The sequence below is a fragment of the Nipponia nippon genome, unplaced genomic scaffold (assembly GCF_047370975.1).
Source record: "Nipponia nippon isolate SJK-2023a ecotype South Korea unplaced genomic scaffold, ASM4737097v1 scaffold_7, whole genome shotgun sequence".
Lineage (NCBI taxonomy): Eukaryota > Metazoa > Chordata > Aves > Pelecaniformes > Threskiornithidae > Nipponia > Nipponia nippon.
This window is the reverse complement of record NW_028262391.1, coordinates 12,710,528-12,732,094: the sequence shown is the minus strand read 5'-3', so window position 1 is coordinate 12,732,094 and position 21,567 is coordinate 12,710,528. Positions and strand designations below refer to the sequence as shown.

At 52.5% G+C, this 21,567-nt stretch overlaps 1 protein-coding gene and 1 pseudogene across 1 annotated transcript; both read left to right on the top strand.

Annotated features, from left to right (window-relative positions):
- Positions 1 to 7,721: 7,721 nt before the first annotated feature.
- On the top strand, positions 7,722 to 9,426 carry SST (somatostatin). The gene is made up of 2 exons (XM_009468515.2): positions 7,722 to 7,929; positions 8,910 to 9,426. Exons 1-2 carry the CDS (start codon positions 7,792 to 7,794, stop codon positions 9,120 to 9,122), a joined length of 351 nt encoding a protein of 116 aa, XP_009466790.2. The 5' UTR covers positions 7,722 to 7,791; the 3' UTR covers positions 9,123 to 9,426.
- A 5,254-nt stretch (positions 9,427 to 14,680) lies between these two features.
- On the top strand, positions 14,681 to 18,920 carry LOC104015727 (cytoskeleton-associated protein 5-like; annotated as a pseudogene).
- The last annotated feature ends 2,647 nt before the right edge of the window (positions 18,921 to 21,567 follow it).

The following is a 21,567-nucleotide window of genomic DNA, read 5'->3' as shown; positions in this document are numbered from 1 at the left end:
GGGTGATTCACAGTGGGGGGACTTGGAAACACCAGCTGAAAGGGGCAGGCCTGGCTGTTTGCAGGGTCGGGAGGGGCTGCAGGAAGGAGGAGCTGGAGGTGAAGAGGAGGATGGACTTTTCAGCACACCATGGGACAGAGGTGGACATGACACAACCAAAGCAGCCCAGCATGGGAGGGAAATGCCAAGAAGGGGGGGAGCCAATTTGCAGCGCTGCTTTGCGGGACCCCCAGCTCCTCTGGCTTGTCTCCCAGCAGACCAGATCTGCTGGCATGTGACGAAGCCCCCAAAAAAGCAAGGGCTGAGCACTGTGCTGGAGCCAGCCTCTCCCTCCTCCTGCTGTTTGATTTGGCCGGGCAGGATGGCTGCCTGGCAGCCTGCAGCAAGCGCCAGCCTGCTGCGGGACAGGCTTTTCGTGGGGTGAGGCCCCCTCGGCCGCAAAACCTCTCTTCGCATGCCTATTTCTCACCCCGCCAACTGCTCGGCAGGGCTGAGCCCAGCACGAGCTCTCCCCAGGTTACTCCTGTTAAGCACAGGGTGGGGGGAAATGACAACAGATGGGGCATTGCCTGAGCATTGGGAATAGCAAAAACCTGCTTTTCCATCTTGTTCCCTTGCTGCTTCCTCTCTCCACCTCTGCCTGCTAGGTTTTTAATGTTTAGTAAACCTGGTTGTCCTCATGGCGGGGTTTTGACACACATACTGTCCTCATCTGACACATGTACTTAGGTTTCTCCCCCTCTGTCGGGAGCTGCCTGTCTTTGAGCTCGCTACCTCTCTGATTACTGCAGTTGTCACTTTTGGAAGTGGCTGGGCTGGGCTGCCAGCCCCACTTGCCCCAGACAAGCAGGCTGCACAGCCACGACCTCTATGTCCCATTGACTTGCTCAGCTGCATTTGCAAAACAAATACTGTATTTTCCTGGATCATGGTTGTGTTTCCTCCTCCTGACAGATTTTCTTTTTTTTCTAAACAATGATGTCACAGCTTTTCCAGGCAGTTCAGCTGAAGCAATAGCAATCGCTCCCTTACTATCCTCAGGGCAGCGGTCTGCAGGCATCTGGCAGAGCCAGCCTGTGCCGGCGAGCTTTGCTCAGCATGGACAGTGTTTGCAGAGGCGAGGGAGCAGTCACACACAGGGCTGCATTACACATGTTCTATGGCTGCGGAGCCCACAAACATTGAACTGGTCAGGCCTGCTCGGGTCAGTACCACTGGGTTATTTGCCCTTTGAAAACCCAAATACTGACTCTTGCCAAGCCTCAGAAGAAAGGACAACAGCAAACCGATAAACTGGCTGGTTTCCAGGAAGCTTCCCAGAATGTGTCTGAGCAGCTCCTTTGGTACCCATCTCCCCCTCCTCCCACATAAAGCTCTGCCCAATAGATGGGGATGTGGTCGAGTTTTCCTTTTCTTCAGATTTCTTCTGCACTGAAAAAAAAAAAAAAACATCGCCACACTGCCAGCTCCTTCCCCAGTTTACCTCTGAGCCCAGGCTTCAGGAAGACCCAGCAGAGAAATTGGGGATTCAAGTTCCCTGGGGCTGAGCAGGGCTCTCGGGGTGCCCCCAGTGATGCTGTGACCCCCTCTGCTGAACTTGCTGCGCTCACCAATTTATTTTCTAGTCCTTGAGCCTGGTTTTGCTGCTGAAAAACCTGTGAGTAAAAATGACACTAAAAGGTGGAAGGCTTAAATGCAGGCACCGAGGCCGTGACTTTTCCCAGATGTGGACGGTTGATGGGCGGATAGCTGGGCTCAACCACACCGTCGCCGCTTGCTTCCTCCCGGCCGCGTTGCCGTGCCCGTCCCGCCGCCCCCGCCCGCCCGCAGCAGCCCCGGCCCCGGGCTGGGCACGGAGGGCCGAGCTCCGCACCGCCCGCCCGCCCGGCGGGAGGCTGCGGCCGCTCCGCTGTATTCTGCCGGGCCTCCACGCGAGGGCAGGCGAAGACGGAGTTTAAGCAAGCAGTCCCCGGAATAAAGACATCGATCCAAAGAAAAAAAAAAAAAAAAAGATATTGCAGCCCGACCTGGGACATCTGCTGCTGGCAGGGAAAATCTTACAACCCAGAGGGAAGGTTTGCAGGCAAAAGGCAGGCGCTTGCTTGCAGCTCGTCCCCAGGGCCAGCCTATATCCCGCCCCGGCATGGATCTGCTGTGGGGAATGCCCAGCTGCAGCCCGAGGTGGCCGGGAGCAGCCTGAGAGCCATGGGGATCCCATGGGCAGGATCCTGTGTCACAGGGAGGCATGCTGCCTGTTTGTGGGGTTGGCCCCAAGGGCCCGTGGCCACCTGGAGCCTCCTGGCCTCTCTGAGAGGGGGTCAGTATCACAGCTGGAGGGAAGGGAGGCCCAAGCTCTTGTTGTGGAGCTGATCGTTATCAAGAAGAGTTATATATAGAGAGAAAGCAGAGCCCTGTATTATTTCGTGACTTCATGTGCTCATCCATCTGTATCCATCATCTCTTGCCCGATGCTGGTAACTCCTTACAGCACAGGCCAGCATCTGTTTATACAGTCCCTAACACAGCCTCATCCATGGCTCCTAGTAGTCACCACAGTGGTACAGGTAAATACCCGGGGACTGCTCTTAGCTCGTCCTGTTCACCTTTGCTTCTGCACATGTTTGTGCTGATCTTGCCCTTGTCTGACTTCAAGGGGGCTGCTTTCAACTCTACAAATGCCATGGCAGCATCCGAGGAGGCTGAGTCCGGGAATGAATCTCAGGTAGCAGCAACAGAAATCCTGAACACAACTCGGGCTCTTAGACAGAGACATCATTGGAAAAATTAGGTAGCAGGATCCCTCCTCTGTGAACCTCCACAGCCTGCCTCCCCTCCCACTTTGCTACCTGGAGCAGAAATGCCAGAGGACTGTAATTAATGGAGAGTCCAATTCTTTTGGATTTGTGCTCAAGTTTTGCTATAGAAACAGCATTTTAACCAGAAACCTCTCGGGGCTGTTGCAAGTCCATCTAGGATCCCAACACCGCTGCTCTCCGCGTGGCCCGTCCCAGGGACACAGGGTACCAGTCGGTGGGAGTTACTCTCCCTTGTTGAGCTCTTGTTTCTCGCTATCATTCAGGCATGATTGACTGCTCTTCCTCTGCTCATCTGTATCTCCTGGGGTAGCAACAGCCCTCCACAGAGAAGCTGCTCCATTAGGTTTTCAGCAATCTGCAGGAGCTGCGGGGCTGTGGTGGATTCCTCACTGCCCTGCAGCATGGGATGCACGTCCAGAGCCAGAATGAGGAATTTCATGGCCTCAGCTCCCAGATCACAGTTTGGCCCTACCAGGTTGAGTGCTGGAATATAAGAAAAAGGCGTTTTTCCTGCTGGCAAGGTAGTGATACATGGCAAAACTGTCCTGCTGATGAAAGCAGAGCTAAGAAAGTCTGGGGAGCATTTTGTAGGTGATAGCCAGGGAGGCGAGGTGCGATGAGAGCCGGTCTTGCAGCTGCGGTGACAGCAGAGGGCACGCTTTGCCGGTGCGGAGCTGAGCGTGCAGCCTGTGCGCACAGTCCCGGGCACTGATGGACTGCTCTGGGTCTGTGGAGCGAGCTGGAAACGTGGGGGTAAGGAAGCAGTCACAGGAATTCAATGCAATTCAGTTGTCTGCAAAGCCACATGCCCCGCAGCGCTGCGGCAGAAAGAAAGGAACAGAATCGCCTTCGCCACAGCCAAGCGGATGATGGATTTATCTGGCTGGGGAATGAGTGTAAAAAAATTCAGAGCACAGTGATCCCATAGAGGAGCTGGGAGAGGGGGAACTGGTAAATCAATCTGCAATTTAATTCACCCCTCCATGTGTGCACCAGAGCCGTAAGGACGTCTGGAGATCTGCCCTGACCTAGGAGAGAATCCAAAGATGTATGGAGCAGTTGGACTCCCTTTCTCCATCCCTCATTGCTGGTTCCTTCAGGTCAGCAGAAGATGGTTTTCTGAATCAAAATGCATGTTTTCATCTTCATTTAAATTGTATTTTTCCTTTAGATTTTCTTTGAAATGAAATATCAAAACTTTTCAGCTGGAGATCAGCACAATTGTCCCAAATTCTACCTGAGGGCACCAAGAATTTTGGTCCATTCAACATTTTATCCAGCAACAGGGCTCAGACCTAGTGGAAACTCAGTTTCTCTCCTTTAAACAGGCTGAGATGTCTCTAGGGGAACTTCCCCACCAAAACCCTCTGGTCCTGCCTCCACCAGCCTCATAGCCTTAGCTGAATCCCAGGAAGAGAAAACCAGCAAAGGTGGACATCAGAGCCTTCTGAGGCTTCTCTGGCTCAGGAGCCGAGTCCTGATGGGGTGCAGGACCAGAGAGCAGAAAACGAGCACACCCTTGCTTTCCTCAGGTAGGCATCTGAAATTCAGTGGGACAAATCCAAGACATTTCCCTGCAGTAATATTTTTCCTATTGCTGGAGGACACTGCTGTAATTCCTCCAGCCTCCCCCAGGCAGAGGGAGGAGCAGGGGCACAGCTGCTCAGCTCTGGTGCTGCACAGAAAGCTGGAGGCAGAGCCAACCTGGTCTTCCAAACCTTGTCCCCACGTGGCTGGAAGAGCCACAGTAGCCAGAGTGACCATCAAAACCAGGGATCTGCAATGTAACCGAGGGTCTGTGCTTGCCTGGGACTACACTGTAGGGAGCACATCTCTCCAACTGCAGCAACATTGTTCCTAGCCCGAAGCCCTGTTGGGCATTACTGCTCTGCAGCAGGATGCCCTGCACTACCAGATGGCCAGGGAGGGTTGGCAGGGCAGGGTTGGGGTGGATAGATGTTAAAACAAAAAACAAAGGGTGGGTAAGGACAGGGGCCAGCAAGGAACAACCCTGGGCTGAAAGTCTCTTGTAGGGCTGGACTCATGCACACAGAGGTGCTGCAGGTAGCTGGAGAAGAATGGGGTGCTGAGCAGTCTGCATTTGGGCAATACATCAAGAATGGCCTCTCAAAACCCCTTAAGGGCTCAAGTCTGATACCTTCCCCCATTTTACACCAGCATGACCGTACCAGCTTCCTAAAAACAGCCCTGTTGACCTGCCCAGAGCCCACCCATCTCAGACTGAGCTCTGCACCTCTGCAAAATCCCGTTAAATGTGGCTGATTCCTGCTGGCCCTGCACAAAGCTGGCGGGAAACAAGAAAGGTGGGGAACTAATCAAGGAGGTTGTTCCTGCACTGTGCCAACGCCTACAGCTCCCAGCTCTATGCTGGTTTACAGATGGGTCCTAACAGCGCCGAAATGTAGCACGGCTTTCCATCCCATGCAGCAATCCAAGTCTGTGCTCCAGCCCATTGCTATATCCTGAGAAATCAGACACTGAACTGATCCCTGCGGCACATCAGTGCAGATCCATAGCTGTGGCAGCTCAAATAGCTGGTAGCCATTCCTCCTCATTCAGGAGTGATGGGGGTTCCCAGCGCCCCCTTCCTTTTGGGGTGACAAGCTGAATGGCAAAAGGGTGCCAGGCTGGACAAGTTGCCTGCTGTGTGAAGTGGCAGGGGACATTAAGTAACAGCTTCCAGTAGCCACAGGGGAGTCTGAAATAATCCAGTGCTGCCTCCCATTTCCATCTCTACTCTTGCCCAATATGGCAGCCAAGCAGGCTGCTCTGCCCTGGGCTGTGGGAGCTGGGATGAGCTGCTGGGGAGTTGGGACCCTTTGCAAAGCTGGTCCAGGCTGGCACTGCAGCGTGGCACAGCCAGGTTGTGCTGTGCCAAGGATGAGAGCCTGGGGGCTACAAAAGTAATCTATTCCCAGCACAAGTAAAATGGGAGAGCCCAGCTTGCTGCTACTGGCACAGCTGGGAGAAGTGGGGAAATTACTGTTGCTGCAAGAAACCATCCCTAGGAAATCTCTCTTGAAGACAGGCAAGAGGACCAGGATAGGTTTGATGCCCTGGCATCTTCTGCCTTGGCCATTTGCCATGCCCAGGACATGGCCTTCTTTGGCTGCAGGAAGAGACAGATGCTGGTCCAGTTGCTAGCACAGGGACATGGTCGAGAGAGAAGCTCTGGGAGTCATGGCCCTTGGAGCCAATCTGCTCTTTTTGCATCCAGATTGCTCCTCTTGGTCTTGGCAGGAAGCTGTGTCCTGTGCCCAAAACAAGGGAATGTGCCTGAACCAGAGCAGGGGCTGACTCCTCTCTACCAGTTCCCCTAGAGCAACACCAGTGCTAGAAGACAGACAGGGTCCCGGGAGCGCAGGGCTTGGCCTTGTTCAGGTAGGGCAGCTGGGGAAAAGCTGGCTGTAAAAGCAGCACAAGTCAACCCAACCCACAGTGTCTCCTGGGCTACAAATGAAGGCTTCATCTTTCATGGGTGTCATTCATTTTGCACCATGATCTGGGGAGCAGGCAGAGGGTGAAGGATATGTGTGGCTGCAGATGTCTGCACAAAGGAAGGGAGGCACCATCCAGGGAAAGCAGTCCCAGTTCAGCCCAGAGGTTTGCCTGGTCTGGAACCAGCAACCAGCACCAATTCCTCTTGCTGGACTGCAAAGCTGAGCAGGAATACCTTGGTTCATGCTCCATGTTCCCAGGTCAGCCTCATCAAATCCAGCCAGCAGCACCCGGGTTGAAGGCAGGGGAGGCACATCAATCTGACATGAAACAAAATGTCGTTTTGAAGATTTCAGGAGACCTTTGTGCTGTACTTGGGTCCTTATCCCCACAAGCCTTTGACTTTCCTCAGCTGGAAATTGAGACGGGAGACAGTCCCTGATTACCCCTTTTCTGGGTGGTAGCAGAGCCCCTTCCTTGCACATCCTGCTCTGCTCCTGCCAGCTGGGAGACAGCTGAAGAGGCTCGTCCTTCAGGGTGACAAGGGCTTGCAGCAGCTTTGCCCAGTCTGGGCATCAGCCAGCTGATGGGTACAGGCTGGAGGAGTAGGGGAGAACGACCACCCTACAGGACAGGTGCAGCGCCCATGGGGCCAGCAGGCCCCAGGGCAGGGACAGGGGTCCCTGCAGGCTCACTCAGGGACCTGTACGCTCCAACCAAGGCGCTGGTTTGTTACTGATTCCCCGAGCTGCAGAGCTATCGCAGAGCCAGGGTGCTCTCCCGGCAGGCTGCCGACTGCCAGCTGAGCTGCCCCAATGGCTGGGGAAGCTGGCCGGGATCAGAGGGAGGGTCTGGGCAAGGACCGGTGCTGGAGAGCCCCGCAGGGGCCATGGAAGGCAGAAAGGCCCCCCGGGAGAAGCTCAGCATCCCTCACTCCCTGCTGGAGCGGGGGGCAAATCCTCCCTTAAGGGAACCCTTTCCACCTCCCCAGGCTCTGCAGCCGTTTCTTAATCGACGGGGCGGGAAGCCGCTCTCGGGCGAGGGGCTTTGGCACCGGGACTGCTGGGGGGCTCAGCCCTCCGGCACGGGGGTCAGACCCGCGGGGTGGGCGGTGCGCAGCCGGGACCCCCCGCCGCCACTCGGGGGGCTTTTGGCTGGGGAGGAGGGAGCCGACGAGCAGGGTCGGGGGCTCCGGAGGGGCGGTGATTTGGGCAGAAAACGCGCCGGGGGCCGCGGGGGGTACTCGGGGTGCACCGTGGAGGGTACGCGGGGGGCACCGTGGACGCTTGGCCAGCCCCGGGAAGAGCGGAGCATCCCCGGTACTGGCCCCCCCCGGTCCCAGGCAGGGACCCACCCCCGGCGGCGTGGGGCGAGGGGGGCGCCCCCGCCTTGACGTCAGGAGAAGGGTTTATAAAGGCGGCGGGAGGCGAGGAGATCCCCAACGCCGGAGCCGAGCCGCAGCGGAGCCGCCAGCGCCTCCTCGCCGCCGCCTCCCCGCGCCCGACCCGCCGGCGAGATGCTGTCGTGCCGCCTCCAGTGCGCCCTGGCCCTGCTCTCCATCGCCCTGGCCCTCGGCACCGTCTCGGCCGCCCCCTCGGACCCGCGGCTCCGGCAGTTCCTGCAGAAGTCCCTGGCTGCCGCCGCCGGGAAGCAGGTGAGAGCCCCGCGACGGGGCGGCCACCCCGGGCACCCCTCGGGCACCCCGCTGGGCGCCCCGACGCCCTTGCTTCAGACCCCCGCTTCTCCACTGCAGACCCCTGCTTCTCCTCCGGAGATCCCCCAGTTCCCCGCTGCAGACCCTCCGTTTCCCCACCCCTGGCATCCCCATTACAGACCCCCGGCTTCCCTGCTGCAGACCCCTCCAGTTCCCCACTGGACACCCCAGTACCCTCAGTGCAGACGTCCAGTTCCTCACCGGATCTCCCCGTTTCAGAACGTTGCTTCCTGCAGATCCCCGTTCCCCGGCAGATCCCCTGGTTCCCCACCGGGGCTGAGCCAGTGACAGGATGGGCAGCTGAGGGAGGGAAGGGGAGACCCCCCAAGCCCAGCCCAGCTGGGTGCTGGCAGGGGATGAGGAGCAGCCGCTGCCGGGGCAGAGGGCAGAGCCCCCGGTGAAGCTCTCCAGGGCTTCTCTGGGGCTCTGAACCAAGGCAGCTGCCTCAGTCCAGCAGGAGGATGTCTTTAGCCATGCAAGGGGGCAGCCAGGGCTTGGAGGGGCAAGAGGAAAAATATCCCCCAGTTAGAAGGTTCCCTGACTCAGCTTCCCCTGCAAGCTCCCCCAAAGACCTTTCCCGTGTCACTTCAGCAGCATCCTCGCTGAGTCCAGCACAGTGTGCAGGACCAGTGGGAAGGGAAAGGAAGGGAAGGTGGGGTGGTGCTCGCATGGACAGCAGTCTCTTCCCCACACCAGGTAGATGTCACCACTCTTTCTGCTCCACTTTATTTTGTAGGCGCAGCTGCTGCATAGCAGCCGTCAGGCTGGGCTCTTTGGAAAGCTGGGGCTCCCCTTCTCCTCCAGAGTTGAGCATGTCCCTAATCTGGGCACAAAGGTGTCTTAGATGGAAAGAACGGTGAGCCCCCAAAAGCCGATCAGTAATTGTGGTCTCTCTCTTTTTCTCTCTCTTCTCCCCCAAGGAACTGGCCAAGTACTTTTTGGCAGAACTGCTCTCAGAGCCAAGCCAGACAGAAAATGAAGCCCTGGAGTCTGAGGACTTGTCCCGAGGGGCTGAGCAGGATGAAGTGAGACTGGAGCTGGAGCGCTCGGCTAACTCAAACCCCGCTCTGGCACCCCGGGAACGCAAAGCGGGCTGCAAGAACTTCTTCTGGAAAACTTTCACATCCTGTTAGCTTTTGAAACCCACCTCTCCTCCCCATCCATCCCTCCTTCTTCCTAGCCCCTCACCCTGAGCAGAACCTTCACCACAAGAGGCGAAGACTGTAAATACACAATCCACGGTTATGGTGAAATTAAACAAACAAGGAAAATTTGAGTTTGATTTCCAGTTGTTTTAATAAAACTTTCTGTTCCAATTGTACATGATTTGCTTGAGTTGTGATTTCTGACTAGTTCTTTAATGACATGCACTCTGCAATTCTTTCAGATGTACTATTTTTAATTCTTTGTTGCAATAAAGTTTATGTTTCAAACGGTGATGCTGAGACTTGGTGGTCAATGAGAAAACCTAAGTCACCTCTCTCAGACTGCTTGTCTGTGAAATGCTGCCCGTCTCAGGGCAGCAATAGCAAACAGCATCCGCATGCACACATATGCACATGCACACTGTATCTCTTAAAGTGAATTTTTTTGCTGTGGTCTTTCGAAGGGACCTAGAGACATGGTGGTATTTTAGATATCAAATCCCTGTAACTGTGGCTGAGTCAAATCCGTAGCGCTGGCACTTCAGTCAGTCTAGAGGATTTACACCCATCACCAAAGACATCACTATAAATCACAGCTGTGTATTCCAAGCAATGAGGAATCATAAAAGTGGTTCACAGTACAAGTTTACTCACACATAACTCATTCCCTCCTCAGCCACAAACGCTAAAAGGTTTTCTTACCTGCCATATTTTATTCGTTGCAACATCCTAGGCAAACACTGCTTCTGGGATTCCTTCAGAAAGTTTTCCTTTGTTCTGCTGTGCAGGGGGAGGTTTCGCATCCCTGTAAAGCTGAGATGTTAACCCCATGCTGTCAGCCCCTCTCCATCTAATATAGTGGTTACAGCAGTTTTTCCACCCACTGCATCATCATTAAAGACAATATTAAAAGGTTCAGTAGGGTAGGAGATAGCATCGGGAAAAAGACATGCTTCTCTCAATGGAAGAGAAATTCTCTGTGCTTTTGCAAGAGTCTCTTCCCTTTCTGGCGGTGCTGGTCTGTGACATGCAATGGTGGCTGAGTTGGAGCTGTAGAGCATGCATCCTGCATGTGGCACAGGTGTCACTTTGATGAGAAATTCATCATTCAGGACTAAAGGTAACAAATTTTTCGTAGCCATCATATGTGAACGAAAGGTGAAAAATGGAGGATCTTAGAGATGTTCATGGGTGGAGGGCTGAGCATGACCCGGTGGAGGTGGATTCCCCAGCCGAGGGCATGTTAAGCCACCTCTGGTCTGCTGAGCATAGCTCTCTGTGGGGCATCGCTCTTGATGGCTTCTGGGCCGTTGCTTTTATTCTTGGTCTGCGCCTCCTTCCCCTGTAGGCAGGGGTTTGTTAGATTGGAGTTGGGGGCAGGTGAATCCCTTGTCATTAGGAACTATAGCAGCGCCAGTGTGAAATCCCAGCCCTGCCACGCTCAGTCACCGCAGGGCTCGGCTGGGCTGCTCCACAGCCGACTGGCGACAGGCGGGGGACATGCATGGGGAGGGGAGCTGCTGGCATCGGCCCCTCCGAGCCCAGAGGCAGGACTGGGTGCTGCCCTCCCTCCCTGGAGCAGGGCACCCGCGGCTGCTGCCTGTGCTGCAGGACACCTTTTTTACCCACTGGATTTCTGTGGCGGGTGCAGCTGTGGAGGGCGCAGGATTAACTCACCCCTGGGAGACGGGAAGGGCTGGCACTGTTGGGGGGGAAGCCTCCAAAAAAACGTTTGAGAAGCACAGGTAATGTAGATCGTTTCTCAGCCCTAAAAGCAGACAGGGTGAGAATAGGACCCTGTTTGAAAGTGTGGAGACAGACTCTCTGAGGAGAGAGCAACAGTCCTAGCTGACATCTGATTCCTTTGCTGTTGTGCATCATCAAGGGAGCAGATTTTAGGGGATTCAGTAAAGCAGAGACCTCCCCACCCCTGGCTGCTCGCTCCTGTCTTGACTGAGGTTCCACTTAGCTTTCAAAAAGCAGCTAATCCTTCAGTGCTGAGACAGCCTCAAGGCAGCAAGAAAGGGGGTGGAGGTGCCAGGGGCTTGAATATTCTTATGCGTCGAGTCCATCTTTCATGGGATATAAATAGACCACTACTCGCTTGAGGTTTTTCCTCTTGGTCACTATGCTCAGCCAGTGCTTCTGAAGGGATTTTAATCCTACCAGTTGCTGGAGTGAAATGCATCACAAATAGGGATGCGGATGATCCCCAAGCACAAGCGGGAATTAAAGACAGAGTGATTCACACGCTACACCAGCCTGTTTCAGCAATACAGCTGGCATCACGTCACGGCAGCTTCTGCGAAGCTTAATGAAGATATACTGGTGGAGGCATGTGCGAATGTCCTCGGTTCAGAGGCAGAAAGACAAACCTGCTCCTTCCGTCAACTCAGGAGCTCCTGGAGTTTGGGGAGATGGCTCCCAGGGCCTTAAATCCAGTATCACTACATGTAATTGCACTGCGGCAGCAGCAGCAATCCCAGGTGCTGGGAGCCATACAAACACAAGGCAAGACATGGTCTTGCTCTGCTGAGCTAAAAAGACTAGAAAGACAAAGAAAGATTTATTGCTTCTCTTTGATAGGTGGGAATTATGAGGTAAAGAGATTAAATGGCTATATTTAATCCCTGGCCACACAGCCACGGAACAGTGTCCCGGGCTGGGAAGACTCTTGCTGGGCAAGGCTGAATCTGGGATGAGCACATAGGTATGGTCAGCTCCCATGGGCCAGAACTGCTGAAGGAGGGAGCAGGTTTTGAGAGAGGTTTTCAAGCAACGTTCTCTGCAGCTCAGAGCTGAGGCTCGATGGAGGAGCAGCCTCAGCATGGGCCTCGGGGAGGTTAGGCCCTGTGATGATCCACACACAGCTGATTCATCTCCCCTCTTGCACTCAGTGTCACGGGCAGACCTGGAGCAATCCCCATTCCAGCAGGTACCTTCAACCTGGTGATTCATCTGAGGCAGTGCAGGGAAATGTCCGTGAGGAACCACATAAAAGGGCTTGAAACTGCTGTCTGAAGAGTTGCTTTTAATGAAAACTAGAAAAGGTTGTATAAGGCCTGGAAACACACATTCCCCCGACGGGAAGTCAGTGATGAGCTTCTCAGCCATCCCCAGCAGCAAACTCCCCGACTAACGATGCCAGGGAGGGTCATTCATTCTAGCAAGCAGGCCAGGATTTTTTTTATGTGCAGCCCAAATGGGTAAAAAAAGGCAAGTCTTCCTTGGCCCATAAGGCTTGTTGGTGGCAGACAGCTTGAACCGATGCTAGCTGTGGTGCAAAGGAAATACTTGTGGGATCCAGATTTCATAGCCTGGGTCCACTCTGGCACCAGCTGACTCCTTTTGGCTCCACAGAAAAGGCCAAGAGCCTGGACCCATGGGCACAACTACCCTTCACCCAGAGCAGCCTCTAAGATGCTCTGCACTGCCTTTGCATTTACTCTGCCTCTGTGGCTCCTAGCAATCATTACACCATCACTCTGATCCGCAGCCACCGGGAGCATCTCGAATTCCCAGGTCTCTGCTCTCACCGCAGGAATCTTATTCCCTTTCATCCTGCCCAGCTCCCAGCACCTCTGGCAAGCACCAGAGCAACCCCCAGCCCCCACATGGGTCATCACCAAGCATTTGGAAAGAAGCACTCGCTGCTGCAATCGAGTCCTAATTCTCTGAAAGCAAAGCAGCAGGATGTTTATTGACCAGGGTGAGAAAAGCTATACCTAGGCAATAAAAGTTATTATGATAAAGGAACAGACCGTACTCTCTGCTCTCTGAACACCTTCTGACTCTTTGACAGCTTCTCACCAGAATAATGCAATAAAACTCACTTACACTGAGCATTTTCTTTTCCTTTGGCTTTGTTCTATTAGGGAATTATTTGCTACTTTTTGCCAACACCTAATTGCACTTCCGAGCATAGCTGTTTGGCCAGATGCTGTGAGTACCTCAGAAGATTTTTGGATCCCAGTCTTAGGAGACTTACCCCATAAATAACTTGTAGAACACAAAAAAAAAATTAACAAGGTCACAAAAAAATCACCAAGTTCAGTTTTTCTCATATGTACAGTACAAATGCCAGTTTGTGCCATGAACTAGTATTTCCAACATCATCTGACAAAGAAACCCACCTGGTCATTCAATTAACAAAATCAATTTAATGAAGATCCCCAGTATTTCCTATGGAGAGATTCCCTGAGAAAGCATAAAATGATGCATTGAAATTCACGCTTTGCTCATCACCTGGGTTGGCTGCTGGACCAGAGGGAGGGGGACTTTTGTCCCGCACACAATGCCAGAGCATCCCTCCTGATGCTCTCCGCTGCCTGCCTCCCGCTCCGTTCAGCTGGCTCTTGCTGCCGGCAGCCTGCCGCGCTCCGCGGTGTGGAGGGAGGAAATGCTCCTTGCCTCCAGCCCTGGCAAAGCATTCCTGGGAGGTGAGCCAAGAGATGCTCCCAGGCCCTCCCTTGCTCATCCCTTAACCCTTGTTAGGAGATTCCCCTGGGCACAGAGCAGAAGTCGGTGAATCCCTCCGGGCCCTGCAATAAGCCCGGTGCTGCTGTGCCCCGAGGTAGAGCGTTTGCTCCCTTACACAGCTCTGTGTTCTGCCTTCAAGGAAAATCTCTCCTTTGCCTCAGGAATGAGGTTTAAGGAAGAAAAAGGATCCCCCTGGAAATCGGCTGTCATATTTGCAAGGCTCTTTTGTAAAACTTCACTGCCGCCTCTTTTCTTCTTATTTTACTTCTTATACTCGTCAGGGTTTGTGATTCTTCCCAGAGGGTCAAACACAATATTCCTTTCCCTGCTCCCTGCTTTTCCCATGCCAGCCTGTTCCCCAAAGGGTGCAATGTGGGGGGACGTTGCTGAGCCCAAGCCCAGGAATGGGGTGCACTGCAGCCAGCAGAGAGAGCCAAAGAGCACAGATTGTCCTATTTATGGTCTGTATCTGTAAGAGCTGAAGCTCGGGACGGGTGTCCTCTGTGCCAAGGGCTCTCCAAGCTCTGGATACAGCCGCGCTGCAGAGAGGCAGGCTGGAGATAAGGGTCCTGCAAAGAGGAGCTTTCCCCGGAACAGCACTTTTGGGGGCCAGAGCTGCGTGAGGATGCAGGCAGTGCTGCTGCACCGACAAAGATTTTTCCCCCAAACTAAGTGTCTGCTTTTCATTTCTAAAGGGCATTTCTCATGTCAGAGTTGCCGATTTTTAAAGGGTTAGAAGAAAGTTAAATAACATGAAAGCAAGTGAACTGTTCTATCTAGGGTTAAATGCAGTGGCGTTTGTTCTAATGGCAACGCATAAGAAATTGCTTCCATGTAAATCTTCTTCCCCCAGCATTTTTTGTTGTTGTTCAGCATCCAAAGCATCTCCTTATTCACTCATCTCTTCTGAAATTTCACAGTCTAGAGGGAGGAAGGGCTATGCCCAGTTAAAGGCTCTGGGGACCGGATGGCCCATGGTGGTGGCACTTTGGCACAATGTGTGGCAATCACTGTTTCCCAGACATGAGAGCTCCAGGCTGCAGGAGACTTCATCTTCCACGGCTTGAATGAAGAGCCCCTGGAGGCAATGGGGGCTGGAGGTGATTTTACCTGTGCTGATGTCTTCTCCTCCCAGCTGCAAGAACTGGTCCTGGACCTTGGAGTCTCAGACCTGCTGCGGGAAGAGTGGTAGCTGCTCAAGCAGCAAGTTTGAACTGGAGCTTTCAGCAGAAGAGTGTGGGGAAAAGGCAGCGGCTCTTATCCCTGAAACCTGCATACAGCATTTGGAAAGCAACGATTGCAAAGAGAGGATTTCCAGCATGGTTACCCTTCAGAAGACTGTTGGGGAGATGAAGAAAAGCGAGATACCATGCCAAGCCCTGGTGATACTGCTGTCACAAGGATGCAAGGAAACAAAGCTCCAGGTCATGCAGAAGAAACTTCACACCATCACCTTGCTAGACCAGAAAAGGGACTTCTCCAGAATATCTGCTCAAATCGTCCTGGAAAGTGTGGTGGAAGTGGTGGGAAATGTGTTATGCAGCAGCAACGCTCAGGGAGCCCTGACAGCTATAGCAGAGGCATGTTCATTGCCCTGGACTGCAAAGACAGCTATGTTGTTGGCCTTCTCACAGAATAACTCCAGGATGCATTCCAAGATCTTGGACTGGCTGTCAAATGCAATTCTGAAGTTTGGCTTTGCAGGGATGGAGGCCAAGGCACTGGTCAATACCCTGAAGATCACTCTTGCTGCTCTTCACTCAGATGTGCAAAGATCAGCCATCACCTTGCTGGGGGGTATTTACCTGCACATCGGAGAGTCAATGAGAGCACTGATTGAGAGTGAAGAGCTGCCCCTTCTTCCCCAGATAGATGCTGAGCTGGAGAAGCTGCATGAACAGGTCCCACTGATTCACAGCCATGCCAGCCTCAAGCCATGCCTAGATGACAGGGCCCAGGAGGACCCAGGGGATCACAGAAGGACTGAAGCCAGAGACATTGGTGACAGGATCACATCAGAGCTGGTGTCAAAGCTGCAGGAGAAGAACCAGACCATCCAGAGGGAGAGCCTGGAAGAGGTTGCAGGCATCTTTCAGGATGCCAGATTCATCCAACCAAACACAGGAGAGCTCCCAAGAACCCTGAAGACTTGTATCTGCAACCTGAACCCCACCCTGGTACAGATGGCCCTGAGGGTCCTTCAGCAACTATTCACAGCCATGGGTTCAAACATCAAACAGCACATGAAAGACTTGGGCTTTCCCCTCATTGCTCTGTTTAGGGAAAGCAAGAGTAGCATGAGAGCTGCCGCCCTGGCTGCCATGAATGCCTGGGCTGCACAGATCAGCGTATTGGAGTGGCTGGACGGGCAGGACGTTTCAGAAGATCTAGGTGATGAAATGCCTTTGCAGAAGCAAGAGCTGGTGCAGTGGCTGGCTGAACAGCTGCCAACCCTCAAGTCAGCTCCCTTGGACCTGTTTCGGTGTGTGCCTCACCTCTACTCTTCCCTGCAGGACAGCAATAAGGACGTGCAGACAGCCTCGCAGGCAGCCCTGCCTTTCTTCATAATGCAACTTGGCTTTGAGAAGATGACTGAAGCCACCAGTGAGCTAAAGGCAGCTGCAAAGGACCATGTATTTGCGATACTAGAGAATGCCAAAGACAGTCTGTCAGTCCAGTCCACTGCTTCTGCTAAGTCACTTTCCAGACACCCTAGTGTCACCACAACAAATGTTCCTGTCTGTTCTAACCACACCATCTCCAGCAGCAGCTTTGTCTTCGCAAGCATCAGCTAAAGAGCCAGCACCCAAAACCAGTGGAGAAGAGAAGCAGGGTCCCAAGGAGCCCAAGTCAGGAGAAGCAGTCCTGAAAGACACAGGTGCAGCCAAGGGAAAAGCACAAATGAATTCCACTCTGAAGGATGGGGTCAGCAAAATGGGACCTATCTTAATTGTTGTCCCCAAGGGGAAAGAGCAGAGAATGAAGGATGAGAAAGGCAGCAAAGTGCTGTAGTGGGACTTCACTGCTCCCAGCGACAGGTACGTCAAGCAGCTGAAAGCTCAGATGAGCAGCTGTGTGTCCAGCAGCTTCCAGGTGGAAATGTTCCACTCCAGCTTCCCACATCACATCAAAGCCTTGGCCATCATGGACAAGCACTTAGAGACAGAGAAGAAAGGAGTTATCAGCTGCCTGGACCTGATCCTGAAATGGCTCACCCTGCGTTTCTTTGACAGCAGCACATGGGTGCTTATCAAGAGCCTAGATTACCTCAATCTGCTGCTCACCTTGCTGATCCAAGAAAAGTACCAGCTGATGGACAATGAGGCTTTTTCCTTCCTCTCATACCTGGTCCTGAAGATGGGGGAGTCAAGGCAAACTGTTCTTAAATCGGTGCGTGCCATCCTGAAGAGGATGTACCTGGTGTATCCATCTAAGAAGGTGTTTGGCTTCCTCATGGAAGGCATCAAGCCCAATAACACTAAGCAGCAGGAAGGCTGCCTGGTGGAGATGGGTTATCTCCTTGAAAATTACAGCCTGGATGTATGTGAGCTGAGCCCTAGCAAAGCCTTGAAGAGGATAGCTGCCTTCCTTGGAGACCAAGACAGTGCTGTCATAGTGCTGCTCTAAACATTATGGTCACAGCTTGCAAAACTCATGGGGAAGCCCTGTTCAAAGTGGTTTGGGATCTTCCTGAAGAACATATGAAGATGCTGGGACAAATTGCAAAATAGGAACCTGGCAGGTCAAGAGTTTCTTCAGCAAAGCATTTCAGTGAGAAACCTCACATGTTTCAAACATAAGATCTGAAGTCATCTGTTGGCATGCAGGAGATGCACCCTCAAAGCTAGAGCCCACCGGCTCTCAAGGAGGAAATTTCAATATGGTAGATGTGGCTCCCCAGACACTGCCTCCACAGGTAGGTGAGCAGGCTGGTCTCCAGAAAATACAATCTCTTTAGACTGAAGGATATCATTCAGTTAGAAATGATCCCTGAATTCCAAACTCTGCCTATATCCTCAGACACTGATGACACATGTCATAACATCACCTCCACCATTGATTCCCTTATTTGTCACGTTAGCAGTGGTGATACTGACACCAGCATTCAGGTAACGAAAAAAAATGAGAAGATCCTGAGACAGAATAACAAAGTAGAAGCCATGTCTGGACACATTAATGAGCTCCTTGTAGACAGCTTTCAATCACTCAAGTTTATCAACCAGCAAAAGGAAGCAGGTAAGAAATGGGAGAAGCAACAAATCATTCTGCGATATAACTGTGTCATCCAGCCCTGTAACTGTGTCTTCCAGGAGAAGAAACTGGCTCAGAAGGCCTCAGTGGAAGTGCTTAAGGATGTAATGAACAATCTCTTTACCTTAATGCTAGACTTCCTGGACGGACACCTAGAGGAAGATCAGAAGCTCATGCAGTCCATTAATGTCCTCATGATGAGGGTATTGGAAAAATATGACCAGACGAGGAGGACCGCATGGCTTCTCCCAGGCACCATCAGCACCATCAACCTGGATGAAATCCTGCTGGATGCCCACATGCTCATGAAAGCTCTCTCAAAGGAAAAACAGTCAGTGCACAAATGAATTCCTGCTGTGGACCCTGAAAACTCTGCTGCACAACTTGTGCAAGCTGAAAGAAATGAGGATCCTGGACCACCTCACCCTGATTGAGGATGCAGCGGGCTCTGAGGTGGAAGCTTAACTCCGAAAGACAGTCAGTCCTACTGCCAAGCAGGGGGCAAACAAAACAGCTGTAGGAGCCCAGGACAAGGTCCCCTGGGCAGCTCGCAGGGTTGCAAAGGACAAAGCAGGTGATGTTTTAGAGAGCATCTTCTAGTAAATTTTCTCCAAGGAGAGTTTGAGGGAGGGTCTAGAGGAGTTATATGAACGTAAGAAAAAATGGCCCAAGGGAAAGTTGGAATCTTTCCTATAAAACCTCTCCCTCTTCTTGCAGAACTATGTGAAGCAAAGCCTGGCCACCATCTGGACAGAACAGGACACCGGAGAGTATCTTCCTGCTCCTGCCTTAGGGATGTACCCTGAGGTGGAAGCATCTCCCCTTAGATCAACAGGAATCCCAGGAGGGACCATAAAGGGGAAGGAGGTGATGCCGTCTTGCCCCCTGGAAGACCTGCCATTCACCTACAGCAGCAACACAGCCTTGAGAGCAAGACAGCAGACTCCCTGCCAGTCAGCTCCCCTCAAAGGATACCAACGTCATGCTTCTCCCTCCTTTCCAGGACTGCACAACAGTGATGTCCCTGGGGGCATGAAGAACCACCAGCAGAAATAGCAGCAGGATCTCAGAATTAGCCAGCCCTCCTCCACACACAGAGCAATGGGCAGATGGCGTGAACCACAAACCAATAAAGACAAGACTCCAGCATGAATACCGGGTGAGTTATCTGTGCGCTGACACCCCAGGGCTGCAGCCCCCAGAAGCTGGTCCCAGTTTGTGGCTGATGTCTCTGTTGCTGTTCAGAAGAGCAAAGAGCAGGGCAGGTAGCGCTGGGGCACAGGTACTCAGCTGGGGAGCATTAAAAGCATGTGCATACCTAGGGAGGTGTCACTCCAGCTCAGGCTCCTTGGGTGAGCATGTGGAGGCTGATCCCTTCCTCATGGCGTGCAGGTAAATAGAAAGAAGAGCGAATTGCTGCTCTTTCCAAAGCCAAAGAGGCGATAGGTCTTAAGACCAGGAGATGTGCAACCCAGGCAAGGGGAAGAGGTTCTCCCAGGTTCCCTGTGCGCTGCAGGGAACAGCTATAGGGTTCACTTGTTTCCAGAGGTCAAAGTCTTCATGTTTCCATGTCGCAGCACAACTTTTTAGTCTTTAAAAACATAAGGCGGGTGAGACCAATGCCTTGGGGCAAAACTGAACCCAGAGCACACAAATCTGTCCAGGGCACAAGGCAGAGAACCAGTCAGGGTGCTGACCCTGCCTGGACAACCTCCACAGGGGTCCTTCTGACATGGGATTTTCTAGCAGTCAAAATATTCATGGTTAGTAAAGTATCAGACCAACAATGCCCTGGTTCCCAGCTGGGAGCTGCCTGAAGAGATCCTGGCTTTCAAACAGCATCTCTGCCTTTCTGCATAATGACCACTAGTTGCAGAATGAGCCTATCAAAGGCAAAGGTTGCAATAGGGAATTTATTAGGAAAAGCGATTTGTACAAGTTTCTGTTTTCTCTTAGGTAAAATCAATAAGACATAGATTTTCAAACCCACTTCCACTTGTGAAAGAGTTCAAGAGAGCAGAGTTGCTATGGACAACTGCAGAATGCCAATGCCTCATCCCAGCCCATCCCTTCCACATTTCCCAAGCTGCTATTCTCATGTAAAACCACCTTGATTTGTCTTTAACACCGCTCTTGCCTCTAAGTTCCTGAAGGCAGAATTCCTCAGCTTTGTGTCAGGTATAACAGTAAGCACTTCAAGGATGCTCACTAAATTACAAGGCTTATTTACTAATAGACGATTCAGCCAATTACAAAATGCTAATAAGCATTTATACTCAGGCAGAACGAGCTAGCTGCCTGGTGAACATGGCAAACCAATATTTTTAATTAAAATAAGAAAAAAGGAATACAGAGTCTGATTACTGGCCAACAAGAAAAATACACCCCAGAGATCTCAAAGTGTAATTACCCTTTCTGAATGGCCAAAATTACTTGTTTGCTGCAGACTACAATTCTCTCTAATGCTGCTACAAAGTCATGGCCACCCCCTCACCTACCCCATTCATCCAGTGCTGTACCTGCCCAGGGGCTGCTCCAGTACCCATGAAGTCAGGATCTGGTATGTCCATATCTAGTTTCTGCCTTATTTTCTGTCTGGGTAGCTGGAGGATTCACGATGAGAACATGGCTGAAGCCTCTACACTTTCTATTCTTTGATTCCTTCCTGCTCTGTCCTTGGGACACCCTCCCTTTTTGTGGTAAAGGACATAAGCTTTGAGGCTGGAGTGAAGCTGTGTAGCTTACATGCAACACAATTGCATTCCCTTTATGCGGCCTTCCAAAAGTAAATTCATATCCATGTAGAGCTGCGAGGTCAGGCAACCGGACATGCTGTTCCAGGAGGTTTTCTTCAATGCTGTGCTCCCTTTTTGCTGGTAGCCAGTGCCCCACGAGCAGCTGCTTTTATAGCTTCCTCTCCACCAAGTCCTGGAAATGCTCTGCACAAACATCATTCCAGCACAGTTATCTGGGAGGGCTGTCCATCTACTGCCCTGTCACTCCAGTCCACACCGAAACTTGCCCAGTAATAGCGTTCCCCTTGCAAAACCCTCTCTGGCAATGTGCTAGCACCAGGCTGTCCTCCTGTCCCATGCTGCAGCTGCAGTGCTGCATCTGGCACACTGCTAGAGGAAAAGCCATTAACCAGCAGACAGCACTGTTATGCTGAGGCCACACACTATGTTGTAGCCAGGGGACACAGGCAGACTCCTCTTCTGTAATGCTGAAGGCCTGATCCATTCCTTAAGGGTTCCAGAGGCTAGAGAAAATGGGGGAAAGTCAAGTGTTTGGAAGCCTTGCAGTATTTGCCAGGCTGGCAGACTATTCATCATGATGCGTTATGTTATCAGAGTGCCTCAGGGTCCTTGTCAGCAGTCAGAAACCTCCCGTAGTGGTTGCAGCACAAAGTCAGAGCAAGTGACAGTCCCTGTCCGGCAGATATTACATGTGATAGGAGATAAGTGCATCAGCAGAGATGTCCTGTAGTCCTACAGGAGCAAGTGGCCTCTTGAATATTCTCAACGCATTCTCACATGTACCCCTCAGCACAGCCCCCAAGCAGCAATGAGGAGTGCCCTGAACATCAGGATGATGATCTACAAGTTATTCTTGCTTGCACCTCCTTGCCCCTGGCAGACAGCAGCATGCAATGGGGTATCATGGTCCAGCATGGGTCTAGGTGCTTATTCTGAATTTTACCCAA

Coding starts and splice junctions, on each gene's coding strand:
- SST (XM_009468515.2), top strand. CDS start 7,792: ATGCTGTCGTGCCGCCTCCAGTGCGCCCTGGCCCTGCTCTCCATCGCC. Junction 7,930..8,909: donor CTGCCGCCGCCGGGAAGCAG/GTGAGAGCCCCG, acceptor TTCTCCCCCAAG/GAACTGGCCAAGTACTTTTT.